This window comes from Siniperca chuatsi, linkage group LG2, assembly GCF_020085105.1.
Source record: "Siniperca chuatsi isolate FFG_IHB_CAS linkage group LG2, ASM2008510v1, whole genome shotgun sequence".
NCBI classification, from domain to species: domain Eukaryota; kingdom Metazoa; phylum Chordata; class Actinopteri; order Centrarchiformes; family Sinipercidae; genus Siniperca; species Siniperca chuatsi.
In genome coordinates, this window is record NC_058043.1 from 28627089 (window position 1) to 28652997 (window position 25909).

A 25909-nucleotide genomic window follows, 5' to 3' on the forward strand; every position below is an offset into this window, starting at 1 on the left:
CATTGGTTTTCTCCAGAACAGGCAAATATATCAACCCAGTGAGTCTCATAAGGAAAGACATCAACCAAATCTCCCATTATTGATCCATCCCTCCATATTTGATTGAGACTCATGACTGTGGGCAGGATGACAAACAAAAAGCCAGAAGGTTAAAAAAAAGTGGAAACCAAATCAATAATGATGACTGACAAGATGAAGCTTGGATGATCAGTATTGTGCCCCCTTAGAATACATAATGGAAAGCAGAATAAATCTACTTCACTCCATACATAGCTAATGCTTTTTCTCCCTTTTTCCCTCCATGATTGGTGAGTTGTCCTGTTTTGTTACATCCATCTGTCTGCAACAATTTACTACAGGAAGTGAGACAGAAAAGGATACAGAAAAGCTGTAGGAAAGACAATCTTTGTAAATATTGTGTTTTTTATGAGAGCTCATAAAAGTTTGCACACATAAAAACTAAAAACAATTTTTACATTTAACAATCATTAACTTCTGTACATTTCTGACTTATATGTGGTAAAATTTAGCAACAAAAAATCTTTAGGCAATCATGTATTCTTAGAAAAGCAGGGTCAACACATCCATATCTCTTATCTACCTGAGATTGTAGGTGTGTAATGGTTCTGTCTGTACCTCATTTTGGGAGTCATGATTTGGTGTATCTTAGGTAATTTTTTGGCACAGATAAAAAAACACACAAGATATAATCTTTCAAAAATGTAAACATTATGCTTATTTTCATTCGTTATACAAACATTTGCTATGTGAGCTATTTGAGCTAAACTTTGCATCCAAGAGCTAACCTGATTAGCATGATTTCCACCCGAGGGCGGCGTGGGAGAGTTTGGGGGTAGATGTGATACTGTGTGAGGTGAAAGGGACAGCTTATGTACCTATGTACCAGTGTTCTGAAAACAACAGGAAGTTAGTTATTGTAGTTTGGTGTGCTGATTTGGCCAGCAGCGGTGACACGCAGCTCATGCAATTAAGGTACTTTAAAACTCTTACCACCCGATTGCTGCAATTTGCGTCAAAAATTGCAGTCCTCCATAATGCCATGATAGCTTTAGATTCAGTGTGACTTACACTTCATGAGGATATCATTATGTCTATCGCAAATAAACATCAATAAATCTGCTTAGAAATCATTGAAAAAGACGGACAATTCCAGAACTTGTCTGAGACCATCAGGCCATCAGGTACATCCATGGGTACATTGCACACAACAGGGACTGCTAAAAGCTAATTTGGCAAAATGTAAACAAATATAGGGAAACAAAAAAATGGGGCTCAAGCTGTAGCCCACAGCATAACTTACTGAATCCATGGCAATATACTTACTGTTTATCCCCTAAAACATCATGGGAACTGAAGTTAAAAAACTTAGAGCATGGATATCCCCCAGAATCAGAATCAGAATTAGATTTTGCCAGGTAGGTTTACACATACAAGGAATTTGCTTTAGTGTTTTGGTGCCTGACAATAAACATAGTAAAGATATAAGAAGTATAAAGAAAGATAAAGCAAGTACTGCAGGTCAAGAATCGTAAATATATAAATAGACAATAAGATATTAAAGAATATAAAAAATATAATAAAATAAAGCAATGGAGGTGGGGCCAGCTGACGGAAAGTAACTGTTTTTGTGGCATGAGGTTTTGGTCCTCGCAGCCTCCTGCTGGAGGGGAGTGTCTGAGTTGAACAGTTTGTGTCCGGGGGGGAGGGATCAGCCGCAATCAGAATGCCTCAGGATCCTGGAGGCATACAGGTCCTGGAGGGATGGTAGATTGCAGCCAATCACCTTCTCTGCAGGGCAGCACCATTCCAGATGGTGATGAAGGAGGTGAAGACAGACTCAATGATGGCAGTGTAGAAGTGCGCCATCATTGTCTTCAGGTGGTTAAATTTCTTCAGCTGCTGCAGGAATTATATCCTCTGCTGGGCTTTCTTGGTGAGGGAGCTGATGTTCAGGGGCGGGTGGGGCTGGGCTCTTTCTGTAATCCACAACCATCTCCACTGTCTTTAGAGCGTTGAGCTCCAAGTTATTCTGACTGCATCAGGTCACCAGGTGGTCAATATCCCACCTGTAGACAGACTCATCTCCATCAGAGATGAGCCCAATGAGGGTGGTGTTGTCTACAAACTTCAGGAGCTTGACGGACTGGTGACTGGAGGTGCAGCTGTTGGTGTACAGGGAGAAGAGCAGAGGGGAAAGAACGCAGCCCTGTGGGAAACCAGTGCTGATGGTCCGGGGTGTCAGAGACATGTTTCCCCAGCCTCACATGCTGCCTCCTGTCGTACAGGAAGTCTGTGATCCACCTGCAGCTGGAGTCAGGCACACTTGGCTGGGAGAGCTTGTCCTGCAGCAGAGCTGGGATGATGCTGTTGAAGGCAGAGCTGAAATCCACAAAAAGGATCCTGGTGTAGGTTCTTGGGGAGTCCAGGTGCTAGAGTATGAAGTGAAGGGCCATGTTAACTGCACTGTCTACAGACCTGTTAGCTCTGTAGGAAAACTGCAGGGGGTCCAGGAGTGGATCTGTGATGGCTTTGAGGTAGGACAACACAAGGCGCTCAAAAGACTTCATTACCACAGAGGTCAGGGCAACAAGTCTGTAGTCGTTAAGTCCTGTGGTCCTTGGTTTTTTGGGGACGGGGATGATTTGAAGCAGGCTGGCACATGGCATGTTTCCAGTGAGGTATTTAAGATGTCTGTGAACACCAGAGACAGCTGATCAGCACAGTGCTTCTGACTGAACAGTCAGTTTACGTCCCTCTCCAGGATGGAGAGAGTCTATGTTGCAACAGGGAGGGGGCGTCTGGGGTGGGTAGTTGTGGAGAGACCCAGGCCCCTGCTGAGGTGGGGAGGTGGATGGAATCAGGGGGATGGTGTCAGGACTGTCCCATTGTCTCTCAAAGTGACAGTGGAACTCATTCAGTTCGTTGGCCAGGCATAAGTTGTTAATGGAGTAGGGAGCTTAGGTTTGTAGTTGGTGATCTGTCTGGTCTGTAGTTTGGCCACCTGATGAATGTCAGCCTACTATTCACTCTCCATAGAGATGAGGGGAACTGCAGAGTCAGGTGATAATTCTCTTTGGGTTCATCACTATGAGCAACTCCTTTAATTTAAACATAGTCATTTGATCCATTGATAATATAAAAATATTGATTATAGAAGCTTTCAAGAATGGGCTTAGAAGTAATGTGTTGGAATACAGACTGCATCAAAACAGCATAAACTGTATGATGTTACTTGTAATGTTATTTGACAAGGTTGGCCAACTTATAAAAGCTTCCTTTTTAGTTATAAATCATTGGCAATAGTTCCTGGCATCATGATCCATGGAAGATGTGCTGCCTGTCTACATGTTTTGAAGTGGTTTGAACAATTTGCCCACAGAAGAATTATTTTTTCTGCTTCAGTTCAGTTTGTCTGTCTGCATTCATTAGCATTCCCTGTGATATATACCGTACACTTAATACAACACACAATTTACTAGAGTAAATATGTTGAACCAACAGTTTTTAGAAAGCTTAGCATTACCTTTGGTAGGATGTTCTGCTCATCTGTTGCTGCTGCTGCGAGCATTTATTTTTTTTTGTTGTTGCTTGACTTGCTCCTGGGAGATAGCAGCAGTATGTATACACTAAGTATCAACTCCCCAGTATCAGCTGCTAGCTGGCCCTTTGGCATGGGCTCTTGGCTCTGCTTATTTGGTTGAATGAATTATTAATGGCTCACCGATTTTCCACAAGTTCCAGCCTGTATTTTTTTTTCTTTTTTTTCTAGAAGGCTTGATGTAGTATGCATCTCCTCATCTCCATCTCTTTTTCTTTCAGAGTCAAACAGACGAGCATTTGCCCAGGAAATATTCTCCACTCTCTGGCAACTGGATGGGAAGAAGGAGAATCTTTGACCTTGGAAAATGAAGATATTGTTGCCATGGGAACTGTTAATCCTTCTGTCACTCAAAGAGTGCCTGGCTGGTGAGACACCAAGTCAAGTCGACGTTCATGACACACCTGATACGCATACATCTCTGGGAGGGTTTGCCTCTTTCTCATCTATGTTTAGGTTATCATTTCATTTGAAAGGGAATGATAGCAGTCTCAGAAGGGATCATCATTTTAGTAGCTTTTGTATCTGAGCAAACAAAATCTACTACCAGTTTGTAAAGAATTTTTTTTATAAAGGGCTTAGCGGAGCATTTCAGGGCAAATAAGAACCACAGAGCCAGACATTTGAATTTAGTGGTATAGTTTTTGTTATTTTACAGGATGAAGTTGTCACAAGGTGAAGTGAAACTGCCTGGAGTCATTCTAAAGAATGACTACAATATTGAAATTTTGATCTCAATTGTTAACCGTAACCACAGTTGAAATTTTCTTTTCTGATCACCTCTGATAAACGTAACTCACTGTTAGATTTACATTTGAAGAGAGACAACAGAAGACAGACGTATAAGAGAGAATTATCTCTCTGGTCTTTCTATGCCTCCCTGTTTTATTATACAATTTTCTTGCTTTATGTCCAACTGCTACCACTTACAAGAAATGTGGCAAGCACTATAAAAATCCACACTAACTCTTTTCTTAACACTAATTTATTCTGTACTCCATTCTCAGCAACATAGATCCACAGTGTGCCAAGGTGCTCCTCTCCACTGAGAGAAAAGCAGAGTAACATTAGCCTTCACTTCTCTAATACCTGTATGAGCTACAGCTCAGGAGTTAAAATCTCTCTAAGAGCTCTCACTTTATGTCTAGATACGGTAACCTGTGCAGCCTAGCTAACCGAGATTTAATGTTGACAGTCACATTTGACTGATATACTGTATACTTAAGCCAACCATTTGCAAGTCATCAAACAAATTTACAAACATTTACATGTATTCAGCATATGGAGTAGGGTGTAATTTGTGTGTGTGTGTTCATGTGTGCTAATGGTCATCTAGTTGGTGTGTTTACAGGGCAGGCCTGTTCTCAAGCATACACACAAACCACCCGATCATTTCCAAGGTGAAATTGCCCGGCTATTAAAGGTTCATTAATTTGTTTAATTTAAAGGACATCGCAAATCAGGGTAAAAATGAAGCACCTCCCTTAGAGGCTAGGGAAACAAGGCCCTTACCTGAGGCAAAGACTCCTACACTCATTAGGATGATGATGATGATGTGGGAGGAAGCGCTCTTTGTCCTAGTCAAGGTTAGAGATGTTTAAAAAAGCATCTCATCCTCTTAAGCGCACGAAAAGAAAAATGAACAATTTTTCAAGCGCAACACTAGCATGCAGCTTGGCGTATGATACACAGTGTCAGAGGAAAGAGAGGGTGGACACCAGTGTTCCAGTATCTATTGAAGAAATGTTAGATTTCACTGGAGTAATTAGTGCAACATAGGGTAATTACTCCTGTGTATTGATACTGGAGCTAACCAAAACAACAAGCTCGACTGTGCAGACACACATGCCCAAACAACATGCATATATAAAACAGCTTTGCAGACGCTCTAATAATTAGATTGTAACCAGAGTAAGGCAATATTCTTGACATGTAATAAAGCTTAGACCGGTTGCTGTCTGTGTTTTGATTGGAACAGAGAGGAACTATTTTCTTTGTACCGATAGTTCCTACATGAAACTGCTCACAACAAGGTCTGTGAATTTTCTTGAGTAACGGGTCATGATTTCTGGAAAGAGACATTGCTGATGAATTTTTCAAATGTATTTTTTTGGCGCTTTGAGCACCACAAGCTGAGTGCCATATAGTCCCATTATATAAAAAAATGCAGATATCTCTATGGCCGATATCCCCAAAACTTGGACTTGGATAAATAGCGCTACAGGTAATAGGAAAAATATGTGTTTTTGAATTTGGGATGAACTGTCCCTTTAACATCACAAGTAATAGAGCTTGTGTTAAAGCGTTCTGTGAATTGCCCATTTGCTAAACCCCTCCCCCAACCAGCAATTGTCCAATCATAGCCTAGCAACCATAAATAGGTAGACCAGGTCTGTCAAACTTTGGATTTTACACATTCCCAAGCGGTATACATGGGGCTGTTGTAAGAGCGATACTCTGTATAAAGAGTTTGGAGAGTGGGGACTTTTTATTTGTCTCTCCAAAACTAAAAACACAAGAGTAAAAGTGTAAGGAATGAATTAAACAGTTAGTGCTTATCTACTCATAAGCTGCAGTCATTAGCATGACTGGCTAATTAGCTTACTAACTACAATAGTAACCTAACCCAGCATTACTTCCAAGGCCAAGGAGGGAGCATATCATTAACTAACTACATTAATGACGGTAAATGGTAAAAAAAAAAAAAAAGTTAGCTTAATTAGCTAGCTACAGCTGATAAAATTTGTCATCTCAGTCTGCAAAATCAGCGGCCCCCAGTCAATTAATCAGTGCAACAATAATGACGTTTTTTTCCTGTAACTGCACTTCCATTTCAACAGTAGCTTGAAAATAATAATAAAAAAAAAACATGTATTGGTGAAGTCAGGTTACTGTAAACCATGTATGCTTTAACTGAACTATTACCTTAATCTGGGCATCTACAGTACACTAATACAATTACTAAATTACTTACTGTGCATATAAACATCCTGATTGTGAATAAGGGTGGTGTTGGGCCTCACCACCATGTGTGGAGAACAAAGACAGAGGCCTGTATGTGTAACAAAAAGGCTGGACTAGGAGAAATAGCACCAAGCTCCCTCAGGCCCATTAATTCACATCTGTGTGTGAATTCCATTTGAATCCAAACTCTGGATTCCTACTGAACAAGCCACCACTTCGGGAATTTCCTGCGCTCCAGTCATGATGTCATCAAAGGCAGAGCGCAACAGTCGCTCACCATCTTTCCACTGCAACTCCGTTGCTACAGGGGACAAAAGCACGTGAACTCCCTAGATGAAATCTTAACTTGCTAGACGAGCAACAGACTGTTTTATGTTTGCTGTGTTTGGATCCTGAAAGAGATTGTTATATTCCACATAACAATCCTTTACCTGCAGAAGGAAGATTCGGATTTACCGTTTTCTTCGCGGAAGAGAAGGAACCGCTGAGCCACTCTCTTCCCACCAAAAGTCGACTGCTGTTTCCCCCACTGCCTTAGAGGAACAGCTTTGCCATTGAAGCCATTAACAAACGGTGTCCCAGCCAATGTCTATATCCAAACCTGAGGTGAATCCACCGGATAAATCGAACGGACTGAACTCATTAAATCGCTATCAAGAAGCGATACCAAGTAAGAGGCTTGTGTCTGGGCAGAGATACAGTTTATAACTGTGTGTTATTCCATCCAAGCTTCATCGTTGTGAATTTTGCTTTGCATTATTGTGGGAAATAACGGACAGCTGCAATTCGTATTGCTGTGTGTATTTCGTGCCTAGCATGTTCCATTGTGTATTGGTACACAAATTCCTCCTTCATGAAAACTGTGAGGGGTGTGAATTATTTTATAACTCACCCGTTTAAATTATATTAAGGTTTAAAGTTATGCATAATTAAGGACGTGGACGCTCAGAGTGACAGGTTTTGGATTAGCTGGAGTCAGGCACTGCAAAGAAGGTGAAAGCCAGAAGCGCCTTGAGCTGCCTGCTTTGAGCTTTACAATGGCTCTTCAGAAACCTATGGGTGACGTCACGGACACTACGCCCATGTTCTATGGTCTTACCACGGCATTTGAGATTTCTTGTACTTTGCATTGTGTACCTTCTCTATCTCTACTTTTACTAACCCATACACACACACATACACACACACTTACACACTTCATGTATACCTGTACCCACCTACATCTCAACCAACCCAGAAAGCGTGGTAGCCTAACCTAGCTATGTTCCACGCCATCTTGAGGCCACGCAGCATGCATCCACCATTTTGGTTCTTAACCCTTTGTTTGAGTTTCGCCGGCCTGCCCCCCATTTTGGCTCTGTGAGTAACTGCTGTGATCCGTATGGGCTGCCATCTGTTCTGCACATGCGCAAAATAGGTTCTGTAAGTTAAAGAAGGTTACCGCAAATGTGCCTGTTCAAAATACTAAAACTAAATCTTTCAAATCAAGATAACAAAATGGTTTTTAATCATTGGAAATTTTATAGTTCACTATTATGTAATAGGGAATTTACTGAAGTTATAAAAAACCTGACACTTGTCAGTGCCCGATCTGTGTCAACACCGGCTGCCCTATTCGTTCTGCACAGGCGCGTACTTATTACTGCCCAATTTGTACCACACGTGTGTGAACATGTTACTTGACAGCCCACAGATGTATAAAGAGATAACCAGCAAGTTTTTTTTTACTTTATTAACAACACAATATTATAGTAGTGTAAGTTAAAAATACAGAACTATATAATTGAAGATTACACTGTGATTTCAAAATAATTTATTATTTTTTATATTATATACTCTGATGTATATTTACAACAACTTTCATTATGACATATTATCTGGAACATGTATTTTTCATATATTGAATGAATTGTATTGAATGAACACCGAATTAAAACAAAACAGAATTACTTTTTTTTTCATCTTTTAATTACAAATGAAGTACAGATTATCCAATGATACACTGACCGAACTATTACATTTCCAATGATTAAAAAACATTTTGTTATCTTGAGTGGGAGTAGGATTGTTTTATGATCACTCATTCAAATCACGAATAATTTTAAACAGGCACATTTGCGGTAACCTCCGATGACTTACAGGACCACTTTTGCGCATGTGAAGAACGGATCGGGCAGCCAGTACGGATCGGGCACTGACAACCACCCATGTGGTCACGTCCGTCATCTGCTTCTCCTCTCTATTGACCCAAAAACACACACACCTACACCAACCCACATATACCTACACACACACACACGCCCACACTGTACATGCTTGCTGATTGGTGTATGTCTATTGTGTTTTGAGCAGATGAGTGTTTTGTTGGCTGAAGTTATTGATTATTAATCAGTGCTAAAGTTAAATAAATTCTATTGCACTTTTAAAGAGCAGTTGCCTGTGGTTATTTTGTGTATGTGTTGCAATAACAGCTGGTTGTGACAGTTAATGTATTATTAATGTAAGGTAGTACTTTAAATATTGGCATTCCTAAGTGGACAGCCACCTTTTATGGTTATTGGTCCCTGATCCCAGGGTGGTGCCCCGTACTTATTAATCTATATTAATAATTTGGATAATATTAATAATTGTATTAGTATTCATAAATATCTTTGATATTTTGCTAATAACCAAACCTGCCCTACCTGAATCCCAAAAGCGAAAAAATAAAAAACTCATGTGTTGACTGCATAGAATATGCCTGTTAGCCAATATGCTACAGGGTTATCTTTAGTTAATTGCTCTCTCATCGCAGTGCATTATCTGCCTTGTGACATGTGCACAAGAGTGTTTATTAAATGCAGAATGCACTCAAAGAGCCACGTTGGCAGCTAATTATATGGGTGTAGAGTTATATACAGTTTTGTGAGTGCTGAGTGATTTATTTTTGCATTTATTCAGTGTCACTTGCTCAGCACCATTGTACAGCTAATGTGTTTTTTCAACACAGAGAATACACGCCATGGTCCTGTCTTCACCCAGGAGCCTAGTGACAGTATTTTCCCTCTGAGCACTGATGATAAGCAGGTGTTTATTAATTGCAAAGCTAAAGGAAACCCTCTTCCGCATTATAGGTAAGTGTTTTGCCTGCACTTTGATTATCTATAAGGTTTGACTACAGTATGTAGTATGTGAATGTGTTGTACAAAGTGCTCTATTGAGCTGTTTATGATAACAGGCTGTGTTACTGTATTGGCTACATTTACATTTCAGTGTAGTAATTCATTAGAGGTAGAAGGTACATTTTTATCCACGTGTTCTTTGGTGCATGCTTTCTGTTTTTTTCCCCCAAATATTCAACAGAAAAATTAAAATGAAGTTTCCACCATAGTATTAGCAGACTGGGCGTAGTTGTGACGTGACCCCTCACCAAAAACAGTTAAGTGTTCTGTTTGATGATGATGATTATTATTTTTATTTTGTAATTAAACTACAGGTGGAAAGTGGATGGGAGAGAAATAAACACAGAGTCAGATCCAAACTACAGCCTTGTAGAGGGGAACCTGTTGATCAATAATGCTCATGTCATCAATCATGGAGGAGTGTATCAGTGCATCGCCACCAACACATTTGGGACCATTGTCAGCAGGGAGGCAAGGGTCCAGTTTGCATGTGAGTAGAGTCTTATGCTGATTTTTGTATGTACTGTACAAATTATTTAGAATAGGGCTGCAATTAATGATTATTTTCATTATCAGTTGGTTAATTAATCATTTGGTTTAATTGGAAATGTCAGAAAATAGTGAAAAATGTTTATCAAGTTCTCAGACCTCAGATATCTTATAATATCATACCAGCAATCTAAAACCCAGCGATATTCAGTGTAATGCAATACAAGACTAGCGGACCCAGAGAATATTTAACATTTTTGCTTAACAAATGACCTAAATGATTAATCGATCATCAAAATTGTTGCAGATTACATTTATTTGCCATGAAATTTGGTACATTTAGTCCTCTGATGTTTTATCTAGCATCACCAACAGGTAAAGTCTTCCACTTGTCAAATATTTCATGACAGGATACCTCTAAAACTGAGTCTACATAGCGTAGCAATAATATGCTATCATTTAGATGCCAGCATGCTAACAGTACCCTCTTAATATGCAAAAATAGTAGTAGGATTAGCTAGCTAGGCTATAGACTTATAGTCTTGTTTGCAGTTATTGTAGGAACGTTCTTTAAAAATACAGTAGATGTTAGTAGTTGGTAACAAATTGAGGGCTCAATTTTCATATTGGCACAGAACGTGGAATGCAGTGTTGCACCTGCAAACCGCACTAACGTTATTTCCTCGACTGCGCCAGTTTGGTATCTTGGTGACACGCCATACATCCCAGTGAGAGGAGAGGCGTGGTAGAGGGTGAGGCGATGCCAATCCAACAGCACACTGCCATCTTGGTGCCAAAGATTAGTGTTTCTTGCACTGTCTGCCACCCGCCTGCTCTGAACAGGTTGACAGCTAATAATATTACCCATAATAATATGACCATAATGTGTTCTTCACTTTATTTGGTGAAGTCACACCCATATAAACCTCTCTGAAATCACACAAACGCACACCTTTTTTCATGTTTTGTTTGCCTTTCCACTTTTATTTCTACATTTTTCAACCAGCTGACAGGTGATCAAAGACAAAAAAGTTTTATTCCGATAATGCCAGCCAGACAGAATAAAGATTAATGAGTGGTAGTAGGTAGCCTATACTCAAGGCCATCAGGTATCTGTTTCATTTGCAGTCTCTAACTGGAGTGATGTTGCACACTGTTAAGTCGCAATCATTTTTGCATGTAAAACAGTCAAATCTAACTGAATTAATACAACAATACAACAGGAAAAAACTAATTCAACTTTAATTTTATTTAGTGCACTATTGTGGTATTTTTGACTGCAGATGGTTATTGTGTGGATCACTGTGATGACAAATAAAATTGTGAACAATTATACATGATGACCATCAGATCTTCAACATCTCAAAAAATGTGAATTCAATTTAAAAAGAAACATTATCTGCTTTTGGCTCCTGTATAGTGCTGCACATCCCAGTTGACAATAAGTTTCCTCAGAGGAAAACTCTCCACACGATTCCCAAACTTTTAGTGCATCATGACAGGGAGAGCCCTGTGTTCAAAGAAGATGAAAGTAATGAATGTGATTGGCCATAAATGCCTCTAACATGCCTACCTACAATGTATGATGATGTATTCTTCCTGATCACGCTCCGTATCCAAGTGTGCCACAGGTGGGCCGAGGGAGCCCGTCTACAGAAATACCAAAAGTGCATTTGCACCCCCGAAGCAGTGGGCAAGGCGCACTTGACTGCGATCTGCGCCACACCGCTGGGTTCCCAAAACAGAGCCCTGAGTATCCTATTAAGCTAACTTGACTCAATTCAATTCAATTTTATACATTTTTATCATAACAGAAGTTATCTCATTGCACTTTTCCTATAGAGCAGGTTTAGACCGTACTCTTTATAATATTATTTACAGAGACCCAACAAATCCCTGAATCATTTTTATGTCTCTGTGCCGGCGATAACCGTGGCCGGAGGCATTATGTTTTCGAGTTGTCTGTCCATCCATTCTCATAAATGCGATATCTCAGAAACGCCTTGAGGGAATTTCTTCAAATTTCCACTTGGATGGATGAATTGATTAGAATTCGGTTGTCAAAGGTTAAAGGTCAAGATCACTGTGATCTCACAAAACACGTTTCTGGCCATAACTCAAGAACTGATGATCATATTTCACAGTTGGTCGGACAATGAATTGGTGTCACTGATTCACATAATGTGTGACATCATAATGTCCTGGAATACACTTTTTTGGCCATTATTCAACACCATAACTCAGGCGATTCCAGATTTTACACACATTGACTGGAGTCTGGAACAACACACTTCACTGGAATCATATAAATGTATCATCAATATAGTTAACTTCCATTTAGCCAAAAAATACACTTTATAACTTTTATTCAATTCCTTCCAAGTATTCACTACATATATTATATGAGTGTGGACAGACATGGATGTAAACTGCAACTTGACTGTTGCCGGAGGCATACAACCGCAGGACAGTAATTCTTTTACATTACTATATACATCTGTATACATTTCTTTGTCTCTGAAATGTGACAAAATCACATGTTCAATGTAAATTTAAAATGTTTGCATTGTGTGCTATTTGAACGACTTTTGCTCACATTTATATTAAAGTTCCCCTCCAGACATGTTTTTAAGTATGTAAAAATACATTGCTATGATTAATATTTTGTTTAACATGGTTTTCCCACAAAAAAAGTTAAAAAAATTAAAAAAAATAAACTGGAAGGGGCTGGAAGCACATCTACTCTTTCTCCCTCATTGAGAAATTCTGGATCTATGAATGGGGCGCCCATTAGGTCAAGTTATGTTGACCGATGCTGGTGAGAGCATGGATGTGGGTGAGAGACAAAGATCCATGGTGAGCGAGCGGTACGCGTCAAAATGGCTGGAGTTAGAGGAAAGATTGGAGAGATTCAGGCAGCCATACATGTCTGAGACTCAGTCAGACTCAGATGAGGAGTCTGTTGTGCACCAAAATCGGCAACTAGCAGACGTATCAGAATGGTAAGTGCAGTTAGCATCTTTTATTTGTTTATGTTGTTTGTTAGCTTGTAACTGGCAGTGGCTCACACAGTGTTAGTGGTTGTGAAACATACAATACGATGTTACAGTGTGTTCACTTTGTTATTTTGTATTGTTAGTAGATAATGGAAGGAAGCTCCATGGTCAGGTTTACCTCCAAAAACTGAACACCATGTTTGCTGTCACAATTTTCACTCTCCTACTGACAAGTCTGCTCTGCACTGGAGGTTTCAGGTTTCTTTGTTGGTGGCATTGCGATTGGCTTTCGGATTTGTGACATCCCAAATCTAGCTTGCCTGGAGTACGTTTAAATCTCAGATTTTAGGGAAGTGTACAGACATCTCCGATTTCAGTAGAGAAACACCTCACTAGTGACAAACGTTGCACAGATACAAGTCAAGGTCTGACATATTAGTGGACTAACTGCTGGATTCCACCGGGCACAGCTGCGTCGCATTCCAGCTGATCAGGGCTATTCTAGACCATGCTTGTGATCCCACCAGATGCACCGCAGCGCGTCCCAGAAGCGGCTTTCCGCACTGCTCCGCGGTGAATATGCGGCGAGTCTATTTTTGACGGGAGCTGCATCAAGCTGCACAGAGCAGATCGAACCGGGCAGGAAGTCAGACACAGAAACGGTATAGAGCATCCAGTCAATTTTCTAATTAAAACACCCTGTGCAGACTCCAATCGTATATCAACAAAAAACACAACTAAAACAGACAAAAATAGAAACCATTTAACTACGTAGCCTGCATACCCATGGTAGAAGCACAAAAGTCAAGGAAAAAGGACCAAATCAAGTCAACAACGCCAGGTAGACAAACCACTCTGCTTTTGACGCTCCTGTTAGGGTATGAAGCTGCTTGGAGAACAGAACAAAACCAGCTTGCAGATGCAACTTTATAGAGCCATGCCTGGTGGAATCCGGGCATTAAACATAAGAAACACATTTTTGAGTGAAGGTGTCCGTTGATTCCAAAAAGTAGCCTCACAAAATATCCATGGTTATCCTCACTGTAAATTTTCAGATGCAGGGAGACTTTTTTTCTAAACTTTTCCCTGATTGACTGTCAATTGCCATGTCTGAAATGATTGTGTTACCTTTTCATACTAGTCTGTAGCACCAGTGGAATACATGAAGGAATGATGACTGTATGTTTTGATTTGGGGGATTTTTAATCAGTCGAGTTCTGATTTGACCACCATTGATATTTGCTTGATCCCTCCTGGGACATGGTTGGTATTTCTAAGACTTTGGGCTTGATATGTCTTCCCACTGTTTATTCTCTCACACAGCACAGCAGCATTTAATTAAAGGTGAACGTAATCTTTGAAGCTCGATTGGTGACAATCACTTTGCTGCACCCTCTACCCAATTTCCTGCACTTGCTGTGATATTAACAGGGGACTCTCTGGTTTGACTTGTACGCAATATGAACAGACAGGGAAATATTGTGCAGAATGAATTGCCCTTCCCTGGATGTCACCTTTAGGTAAAGTTATTAAAGCTGTCAAACCCTGAAAAAGTTTTTATTTTATATTCAACAGTTCTGCAGAACTTCAGCAGGAAGTCAAGGAACACGGTGTCGGTGAGAGAGGGTCAAGCCGTGGTTCTGCTCTGCGGCCCCCCACCCCATTATGGAGGTACTGTGCTCTGTCCTAACTCTTCTGCATTGTCTGCTGTAGTCTCACACTCCTGCTTGCATCAGCAATCTTTATTGTTCCTCACTCTGCTGCTCATTATCTCCCTGTAACACTGCTGTGTCTCTTTTGTTTTTATACCTTACCACCTTACCTTTTTGCTGCTCTTCTTTTCGAACTCTGACAAACTGTTTTCCACTCACTTCTCTTTATCTGTCAGACAGGGAACTTTTTATGATCAGCCAGTGCCCACACCCATGCCTTCACATCTATAGTTCATAGCCTCACACTTCTTAACCTTGAGCTCACTTTTCTCGCCCATATGATCTGTGACCATGCTGTCATCTATAAAGTCTCCAGTGCTCCACTTCCCCAACTGTCAATTTTTTTCTTGATGTGGGCAGGTTATCTGTGGGTAATAAAGGCTGCTGGTGGCTGCTATGGCCGGGAGAGCGTTTATCCCATGGCACAGCTGTGAGTCGGCTCATGTGTCTGTGTGCTGCTGATTAGCAGACCCTCAAAGTGGTCCGCACTCCTGCAGCCATTCCGTGCCCAACAGCACAATTTCACGCCAGCGTACCAGCCTTTCTCCACTCTCTGTTGCCAGCTGAATCCTGTGGCCATGTGGGATTCCACACTTTAGCAATTTGCCCTCCAGCCTTCCCTCCCTCCCCTTTTAAAAGCCTCCATCTCTTTATTTCTCCTCTTAAACAGAGCATAGTCACAAATTTGAAGGGATTTGCACTACACGATAATGCTAGCTTGAGGTGTTTTAAAATTGAAAAATGGTGCAAAATGGTGTTTTTTTATTGCCACAAGATTTAAATTATTTCAAAGCTTCTTTAATGCTTGTTGAAGCACAACTTGAGGAGTGCGGTGATGCACCTTAATAAAAGAGGAATCATCTGAAGCTTCTTTGAGCAATCAATAGGTAAGTGGTCTAAAAGGAGCCATGCTGAGAGTTAAAGTCTGTCAGAAGATGTGCCTGCAAGTCCTCTGTTGCTGTGAGACTGCAGCTCTTAAACAGACCCAGTATCTGATAGTCCCTAATCATGAAAGGTCTGTCAGTTTCTGCCCTGACTTTCCGTGTAATGATTTTAATTCACTATTTTCCCTCAAGGAAGTGAGTGGGACTTTTTACCGTCTGCCCAGTCAAAAGGGCTGACTGCAGAATGTCATGTGTCTGATACAGAAAGGCTGCACTAATAGCCAAGTTCACACTGCAGTCCATGCAGATATCTCTCCCCCTCTCTCACTCTTGCTGTGTATGTGTTTTACACTTGTACATTGATATTCGTATCATTCCTTTCCATTCTTCATTTTACTGTGATACCAGCCTTGGTTCATACTCAAAAGATAAGGCAGGAGTTATTCTATTTTTTCTTATTGGTAACAAATCACATTTAAAGACCATAACCGATCATTTCAAACTGGGAATTCAGACCAAAAAAAAGCCCTGTGTTAAAAAAGCACAAGGGGAAGATTTGGTGGGGGCGTGTTGTTTCAGGTACCAGTGAAACAATGAAATATGATCCAGGAAAGCAGGTTTGAGTAATAGATCCATTAGTTTAACAGCTTATAAGATACCAAAACACTGCAGTTTATAATACTACAAGACAGAGTTTACAACTGTAGAAGTTATCACAGTGACAATCATTTTATTCTCAGTTGTGACAATCGTGAGGTAAACAGTAGAATTACCTTGTTCATATTACAAAGTAATCTATGACCAATGTATGCTTGGCAAATATTTGATTGCTAGAGTACGTTGCATTGCTGCAAAAGTTGAGCCGGATTCTACTTCTACACAGGATGACCCTGCATTCTTTTGCTGGAGCCTTCAAAAGAAACTACAGTGGCAATGTTCAGTTTAACACTAGAAGTGCCAGAATTCCACAACTACTAGAATTGCCGTAAGCGGTCATTTTGACCGCTAGATACCAAACTCTATATTCTCTAGTGATAAATACCTAAATGGGAGATTAATGTATTTGATGTGTTAGGATATCTTTTAAAAAACCAAATAACACCAAAATGTACATTTAAAAAAGTTTAATTATACATTTATCAATATTCACATCATCGCATATAGTAAACCGTAATTTTCCGTATTTATTCAGCATAACTCAGAACAAGATAATAACAATTAAAATGATCTATTTGATTCTGAAAAAGTTTGTTTTAACATTTATAACACATTTATAACACAGAAAATAATCGGAAAAGCTGGAAACGAGCAGATCTAACGTTAAAAAAAGAGCCACGAACGACGTTTAGAACCATAAAAGGATTAGGCTACAAATTTTATATTAACTAATTACATCAATATCGTGCTTGGCTATTTAAGCTTCACAGTCAACGCAAGTGACCTCTGTTCTCCGTGCACAATTTCCACACACAGGTTTGCGGCATTTGCAGCAGGTGTCGTGTGTTTTATTTTGTTTGCAGCTTTTCCGAACCTGGCACTGCCTCCGTTTTGGTGTCTGCTGTGATGGTTGCTTCTGCTGCTGACTGGGACCTTGTGCCAACTGCCATGCTGCCCCCTTTCCCTCCATGAACTCCACTCTCAGCTCCTCTGCCAGTTGCTGCATGAACTTCCTCCGGGCTATTTTGCTGCTGGTGCACTCCTTGAAGAGGATGTGGGCATTGATTCCAGCCAGGTCGAGGATGTTATAGAAGACAGCCGCTGGCCATCTACGCGTACCGCCTTTCACAGAGTATGCCCTTGCCATCTGATCCAGGACATCCACGCAATATTTGGTGTTATTATAGTATGTTACCGACTCCGGCTTTGCCTTCGGCCCATCGGTAATGCCCACGCTTGTGTGCACAGAGCTCAGAATGCACACATTCTTCCTCGGCCTCCCTGGTAGATGGTGAGCGTCGCATCTGCACATTTTAGCACCTTTGTGCTGAACAGCTCCGCTTGCTCTTTTGCGGAGGGGGGCAACTCACGCTTCGTTTTCCCCAGGGTGCCAACCAGGCTGGTCTTCTTGGCCTGTAAGGTGGTGGCCAGTTTGAGAGAAGTGAAGAAATTATCTGTAGTAATATTTCTTCCCTTCCCCAGGAATGGCTCCGCCAGTCTCAGCACCACACTCTCTCCCACGAGCTGACCTCTGCTCCACGTCTCCTCTTTTCCCAGATATGGAGCCCCGTTCAGCATATATTTTGAGTTGACATCCGCAGCCAGCCAAAATTTTATTCCAGATTTATCAGGCTTATTTCCCATGTATTGGATAAATCTGCACCGGGCCTTGGTGGGGAGCAGCTGCTCATCAATGGTTATGTTAGCACCGGGCTTGTAGCAGGCTATGCTGTTCTGAACAAACTTATTCCAAGTGGCCGATACCAGGGCAAACTTGTCATCCTGCAGACGCACACGTCGGGTCTCTTTTTTGTCGAACCGCAGGAATTTCATTATCTCCCTGAAGCGATTTCTGGACATGGTTTCCTTGAAAAACGAGAAGCCCCATTTTTCCGACCAAAGGCTGCCCAACTCCATGCTTTTTGCTCCCTGTGCTCCACGGATATATAGCAGCGCTATGAAGGCCTTCAGTTCAGCCACTGTCAGGTCCCATGAGCTGTCACCACGGTGCTGATGTGCCTCAGCCACAGTGCAGTCCCTGATGTGTTTCAGCATGCCATCGTCAAACACACACAAGAAGGCTGTGAGCGCATCTCCGATGTTGTGCTTCGCGTGCGCTGTGGGGCCAGCAGCTTCAGTCAGGACATTTTGGCTCTGCCTTCTCCCTGGACGTTCAGTTGACTGAAGGACCGTCCACACCATCCCATCCTTCCCCTTTTCCACAGCGTCCTCAGGCCGAGATGACTCCAAGGGCAGTCTGAGCACTCCAGTTGGCTCAAGAGCAGGTACTGGTTCGAGAAGGCCTAGGACAACAATAATAACCTAATAATAATAATAATGATAGCATAATGATAAAAATAACTAGCGAATAGCCCAGGCTATAACTAGCGCAGGGCAGCACAAGACAGGACAGCGGTGCATAGCGGCGCGCAGGGCAGCTCACCTGGAACGTCAGCCGTGAACGGAACATCTGGATCCCTAGTCTCCGATGAAAGTAACCACCTCTTTTTCCTCGGTATGGACTCTGAATCACTCTCTGATGAGGATGAAGTGTTTTCTTGCACAAAGGAAAGGTCGCTGTCACTTTCCACCTCCGATAGATCCCCTGCGTCAGAGTCATTGCTGTCCAAGTTCTGAAGCATCTCCAAGGCCATGGCAGCGGCCATGTTTCTCTTCATTCTTTCACTCATTTCAGACATTTTCTAAAGGCTCCTTATAAACTCCAACCTAGGCAATTGCTGAATTTCTTAAATTATTGTACTGATAGCCAATTTAGTCTAATAATTTGTATTTGTAAGCAAATTAGCATATGCTAATAGCACTAGAGACCGCTAGCGATGTTTCTTTGACAATAGTTCCTATTTGTATAACAAAGCGCGCAAAAAATAGAACAATAGAATAGCGTGAAATTCAGTGCGGTCAAAATGACTGCGTATGGCTGAAATAGGTAAAAATGATCATATTTTCTTTTCCTTTTGTGTAATTTATATGAAACCCATTGTAAATAAAAATACAGACACTTTTAGGAAAAGTCATGTACAGCAGGATTGTATTTTTTTATTCAACAAAGTTATTGCACATATAAATTTCAAAACGGTCAAAATGACCGTCACGGCCGTTCTAGTGTTAATAAAGGAACATGCCACCCAGTGCAACAGTGTCGCTGATTTATATATTGTATTCAAAGTAAAGTAAAAAAAAAATAAATGTTTCCCAAGTTCTAATCCTTTGTCCCTGTGTTACTTGTTCTTTTATTGCTTGGTATAGGCCAAATATATGTCAGATATATATATATATATATATATATATATATATATATATATATATTATGCGTCCTTCTCTTTTCTCTTGTTGTAAAACAGGAGTATTTTTGATGACTCATCCTGACCTCAGGAGTGAATGCATAAATGTATCCAATCAAATGTAATTTGGGGCAACCAGCTCAACCTGCACATAATATACTGTAAAGCTTTGCTTGACCATTAGCTTGTGGATCGTAGTAGGTAGCAGAGTGATATCATGTGGTTGAAGTGTGTGTTTGGATGTCAGTTGGCAAAAACTTTCCAAAAGACCACGGTTTATTCATTTCTGGTGAGGGAGGTTTTGGTAGAGGCCAACAGTCATACAGGTCTTATCTCACCAAATTCACTAAACCACGCCCACTTCCAGCAAGCCAATCAAATCTAAACAATTTGATCAACTCCCTCTAACCCTCCAACTGCCATTTTGCTGGGCCTTTAATAGGCAGGCAATACTTTGTACATTCAATTCATTGATGGTTTTGGTCTTTTCATGGGATTTGTTGACAAATCGTCATCTTATATCTATATTTTTTGCAGAGAAATAAAATATCTCATAATTTATTTGTAATTATATCTCTTCCTGTAAATGTAGGCTACTGGTCTTACTGTCCAGGGGCCTCATTTCTAAACGTTGCATATGCACAAAAGAAGGCATATGCCACTTTATATGCAAACTTTGGGATTTATAAAAAAAAAACTTAACTGGAGAATGTGCGGTTGACCCATACATATGCACATAAACTGAAGAAATGAGAAACTGCGACTCGAGAAACGGTTTGAAATTGATACCATTGTGTAAAATGAATCAAAATATACCACTCACTTATATTTAATGAAGAGATCATTTGTAAAAACAGATAAAAAAGATTCTTAAAATGAATAAACAAGCACCACTTTGATTGATATTATTACTTAAGTTAATAAATACAGATATCTGTTTTTGCAAAATAACTCCCCTAGGTTGTACAGTGATATCATATCTAATTGGATCTATAATTATTAAACAATACATGCATGGAACTTAGTATCATAAATAAACAGTGAACAGTAGGACAAATTACGTTTAAACAGATGCCTTTTTCGATGCCTCAGTCGGGCACTATACTGTATAGTTTCATGTATTATTATCACATGTTCATTGCGCAGAACTGCCAATGAGATAATGGCCCTTTCACTGTCAGTTAATTTATTAAGTAGATCTTTCAGTGTACAGCTTACATCACATAAAAACAAGTCTTATTTCTTTTAACTCATTGGCAACCTCGTTGATTGAGTCGATGAATCTCTTTGCGTTTGTAGGACTGCATCTGTGAGGATGCGGCCGCTGGAGGGTTGAGACGCACGCGGTGCAGTGGAGACACCGGGGCTTGGCGCACTCATGCTCACCTACAGCACCACCAACCCCGCTAGAACACGCAGCGACTAAAAGCAATTGAAAATGTCTCAAGTTTGTGTAATTAAATGTTTAAACACAACTTGAATGCATTTGGTTTATTCTCTTTTTAAACGAGGGAATACAAATTATTACCTGGGTCATCCCGTTGCATATCTGTGTCCCCCTACTCTTACGTCACTGCTCCATTCAGGAGAGATTCTCATATTATTCCTGCAAGTTGCTCATCAAGGGGGTCGAGCTCTGTGTAAGGCTATGCGCCTTTTGGCTTCTACTTTTATGTCAGACCACTTTTATTCCGGAGAGGTCCGACCTTCTGAGCCAGCAGCATTCACTGCATCCGCCACATGCTGCCACTTTACAGCCTTTTTGGCATTTGTGATGTCCACACTGTCCACCAAACAATATCTTTTTTTCATGCTTCAACCTCCCCAACAAGAACTTCAATTTCACACTGGGTGAATTTATATTTATTTATTTATTTTGTATCTTTTCTGTCAGAATTTACCACCATTGTCTTCATGCAGACAGTATGGATTAATATTGATTAGGGGCGTTTCACTGACCATTTATAGGCAACTATGTTAAAAGGGTGGGACAAAGCTTGCAGCAGGTGCTCCAAATTTCCAGTTGATTGTGACTTATAAACGGAAATCATTGTGGGACTTCATTGCGCACTGTGTTATAAATCAGAATATTTTTGTGCATAAGCACTTAGGCAACCTTTTGATGTGAATCCATAAAAGTGTACTTTAAGCTGGAAAAATAATCAGATTTATAAAACCGTGCACATGCACGCAGGCAGGCAATGTTCCCTTTATAAATCACAGTCCACATGGAAATATGCAGTAGATCAGCCTCATATCCCGCCCTCTACACTCCCACATTCAACCATAAATGGTCAATGCAAAGCACCTCATGAATATTGATACATAGAAATGAGCCTGCTGATCAATGGTTCTTTAAGGTGAGTCATGGCAAGAACCGAGAGGAAGACCAAGAAAACGTTTTTTTCTGACACAGAAATCGGGTGCTTGTGGGTGAGGTGGAGGTTAGAAAGCACATATTGTTTGGTGGCCACAGCAGTGGGCCCACAAACTAAAGAAAATACAGTGAGTGGCAACATGTTACTGCTGCGTTTAATGCAGTAAGTTAATCAAACAGGACAGTACCTGAAATAAAAAAAAAGTGGTCAGACCTAAAGGTGGAGGCAAAAAAAGGAATTGCAGCCCACCAGAGCGTTTCTGCTACTGGTGGGGGCAAGGGCACACCTGAGCTGTCACCACCGGAAACCCGAATGGCCTCTATACTAGGGGACACAAGTGTATGTACCATAGTGTTGGAGAAGGAGGGTGACACCGACATGGCTGAGGAAGCTGGTAAACCACTGTTTTATCTTTTATTACATGGCTGTGTAATCAAGTAAACATAGGCTATGTGCAGGTGGTGAAGATGTGCCGGGTGAGGTGACTGGAGAAGGCAGAGTGTGTTGCAGCCACCAGTCCCTCTGTGCGCCTGACAGCACAGTCGTGTTCACTGCAGCGAGTTTACACACAAAAACTATACAAACTAAAATCGTACTTGGTGATATATGCACAGTATTAGAATATTTAAAAACGAGTTATGTTCTATTGAGCAATTCTTTAATGCTATTTGATGTCATATTGGATTTCTAAAACCTAGTTCAGGTTGCAAAGTGGTCCCGTTTTGTGTAGGCAGTGGTCATAAATGAGGCCCCTAGTCATTTTTGGAATTCCAATGTATCTGTTTTTTATTACCTGTTCTTTTTTTTTCTAGAAATCAAATATTCATGGTTTTTCAACGGACAGTGGAGCTTCCTGCAGCAGGACGCTCGTCGTTTTATCTCTCAAAGGACGGGCAACTTGTACATAGCCAAAGTTGAAGCCTCAGATGCTGGGAACTACACGTGTGCGGTGAGAAACATGATGACCAATGCCACTGTGTTCAGCTCTCCAACCCCTGTGGTGGTGCGGAGGGACGGTAAGCATCTTGTTCGCCTCTGCTGTCCCTTGGTTATCTTGTGCACTGAAGTGACACATGCTGTCGGAGGGAAGGCGAGCCTAAGAGATAAATCGCTTGTCTTGAGCGTGACACTGGTTTTGCTTTTGCTTATGAGCAAAGTTTTCGCACCATCCCAGAGCCTCTGAACTACACAGGGTTATATATGCGAGAAACCCTCTCTATCTGCATGAAGGCACATATTTACATAACCAGAAATGTAGTCTGTGCTGACAATAATGTACGCAGGCACACACACAGTATGGAGCTTGCCACACACACTAAACCCCATCAGGACCATTTATGTGTACCAATTTAGATTTGAGCTGAGGCAGATATGTAATCCAAACTCATCCATCCGCTAAGAAAATCGCTGTTGTATAAGGCGTCAACACGCGCTCTCTGCCTGTGTCATCCGCGCCAAGGCTCTTGCATCCAATATGAATTACAGGAAACTGCATGTCCATGTTTTGTGTTTTGACTGATTTGATTTGCTTTTATCCTTCATGCAGTAGTGATGGGTGAATACGAGCCAAAGATTGAGGTTCAGTTTCTTGACACCCTTCACATCTCTAAAGGATCATCAGTGAAGCTGGAATGCTTTGCCTTAGGAAAGTAAGTGTCAGAAACATTAGCTCAGTGCAGTTCTACTCCTCACATTGCATTGTCAGATATGTGAAGTGGCCACACATCCTGTATTACAAACAGACCGACAAACATGGCAGCAGTCCTTCTGGTCAGTGCGAGCAGAAGCATGTGGCCAGCGTGACCTTTTGTGTGTGACCTCTGCAGCCCTGTGCCTTCCATCTCATGGAGACGAGCTGATGGAAATACATTCCCTGGCAAGATTAAAATCAACCACTCCAGTGGGGTTCTGGAAATTCCATATTTTCGCCCAGAGGATGCCGGTGTGTACGAGTGTATAGCTGAAAACAGCAGAGGACGAAATGTTGCCAGAGGGCAACTTATATTCCACAGTAAGAACCATGTTTGCTTTTGCTACCTGTTTCATGGAGATTACTGCTAATCTTTTTCTTCAGTACTATTTAATATCCAGCACTTTACCATATAATTATTTCTTATTTGCATTTTTGGAAAATTACCTGAAGTGCTTTATTATTTGTTCTATTTAAAGTAATTGAGTTATTGTCTCAGTATGAAATAGCCTTATAATTCCAGGATAATCTGGATTTACTTTGTGCTCATTATCTGTGCTTTTTTGTAATCACGATGTTAAAGATCTCCCACGGCATACTGAATATTTCTTTTAAACAGTGGCTTGAAGTAGAAAATGAGATTACTCATATGTCAGCATAAGTCTACCGCCTCCACAGAATCAAAACGAACCAGTTGTCAAACTGCAAGCTTTGAAATTAGTCATTTGTATGTCATAGGAAAGCATTGTCTACATCAACGAATATTCACAACTGTCCTCTTAAGGTAGAGAAATGTGTGAGAGTCTCCACTGTTCCTGTCTGCTGTATGTGTTGATAAGGAACTGGAAAAGATGGATATCAGTCTTTAAGTTAGGCTAGGTTAGGTTATATTTTGGTTTTACGTAGAACTTGTATACCCAGTGTCTTGATTCTAGGGCATCTAGTTTGACGTCAGTAGTACTAAAGATTAAGGCAAGGCAAGTTTATTTGCTTTACGTAATGCATTCAAAATACGCCATAAAAAACATTAAAATAAATTCAGATAGAAACCCCTTAAAAGAAATTTAAAATATAAATTCAAGTGCAAGGTAGAAAATAATTAGGGCTGATGCTTCAGTCAAAGGCAATGGAGAACAGGGAAGAACAGGGAAGAACCTGGATTTTAAAAGCAGTCAAAGTTGGGTGAAGTCCTATATCTTCTGGGAGTTTGTTCCAGTGTTGTGGTGCAAAGTAGCTAAATGCTGCTTCTCCATGTTTAATTTGGACTCTGTTAACAGACCACTTACCTGAGAGGCAGAGAGTGTTCATTTGGTAAATGACAGTTAGAGATGTATTTACATCCTAAACAATTGAGAGAATCATAGACAATCAACGGTGATTCAAACTCTATTTTATGACACACCAGAAGTCAGTGCAGAGACCTGAGAATTGATGTGATGTGTTTAGTTTTCTTTATCTTTGTCAGGACTCAGCAGCAACTTTCTGAATGTGCTGAAGTTGCCTGAGAATTATTTTTTGGGAGACCTGAGAAAAGACCATTACAATAGTCTAACCTGTTGGAGATAAAAGCTTGGACAAGTCCTGCGAGGACACAAATCCTCAAATTCTTATTATGATAGTATGCAGACAGATTGATTTTTTTGTTTATGTATTTGGATCCCCATTAGCTGTTACCAGTGCGACAGCTACTCTTCCTTGAGTCCATAGAAAACAGTTTGTACAACAATTTCATGTGATTATGTTAATAAAAAAAGTGAAAGTAATATGACATAAGTCATAGTAAGTAAAATTACATACATGTGCATATACATATACTATACATATATACATATAAAACCGTTAATACAATAAAATTAAACAAGGTACAGTACTAGTATGTAATATAATCAGCAGTACTGCAGCATACACACTGCAATCAAATGTCCATAACTACCCAGTCTGCAAATATAACAATACACTTCCCCACTATATTCTTGTCATAAACTATAAAGCCCTGTATCAGACAGACCATCCTTAAATCTATCTATGACTAATTTAATAGCACTTGTCTCTCTGCC

The 25909-nt window shown here is 40.6% G+C and overlaps 1 protein-coding gene across 4 annotated transcripts in view; it reads left to right on the forward strand.

Annotated features, from left to right (window-relative positions):
- Nucleotides 1-25909, forward strand: part of LOC122869544 (contactin-4) — a 125530-nt gene that overhangs the window by 58361 nt on the left and 41260 nt on the right. For 3 of the 4 annotated variants that reach the window (XM_044182673.1, XM_044182683.1, XM_044182702.1), the window contains exons 2-8: nt 3841-3987; nt 9573-9696; nt 10059-10234; nt 14805-14900; nt 22975-23178; nt 23709-23811; nt 23989-24173. In XM_044182673.1, the coding sequence (XP_044038608.1) occupies nt 3927-3987; nt 9573-9696; nt 10059-10234; nt 14805-14900; nt 22975-23178; nt 23709-23811; nt 23989-24173 (949 nt within the window). In that variant the 5' untranslated portion in view covers nt 3841-3926. The remainder of the gene's footprint in view (nt 1-3840; nt 3988-9572; nt 9697-10058; nt 10235-14804; nt 14901-22974; nt 23179-23708; nt 23812-23988; nt 24174-25909) is intronic. The other variant, XM_044182692.1, reaches the window with a different exon arrangement.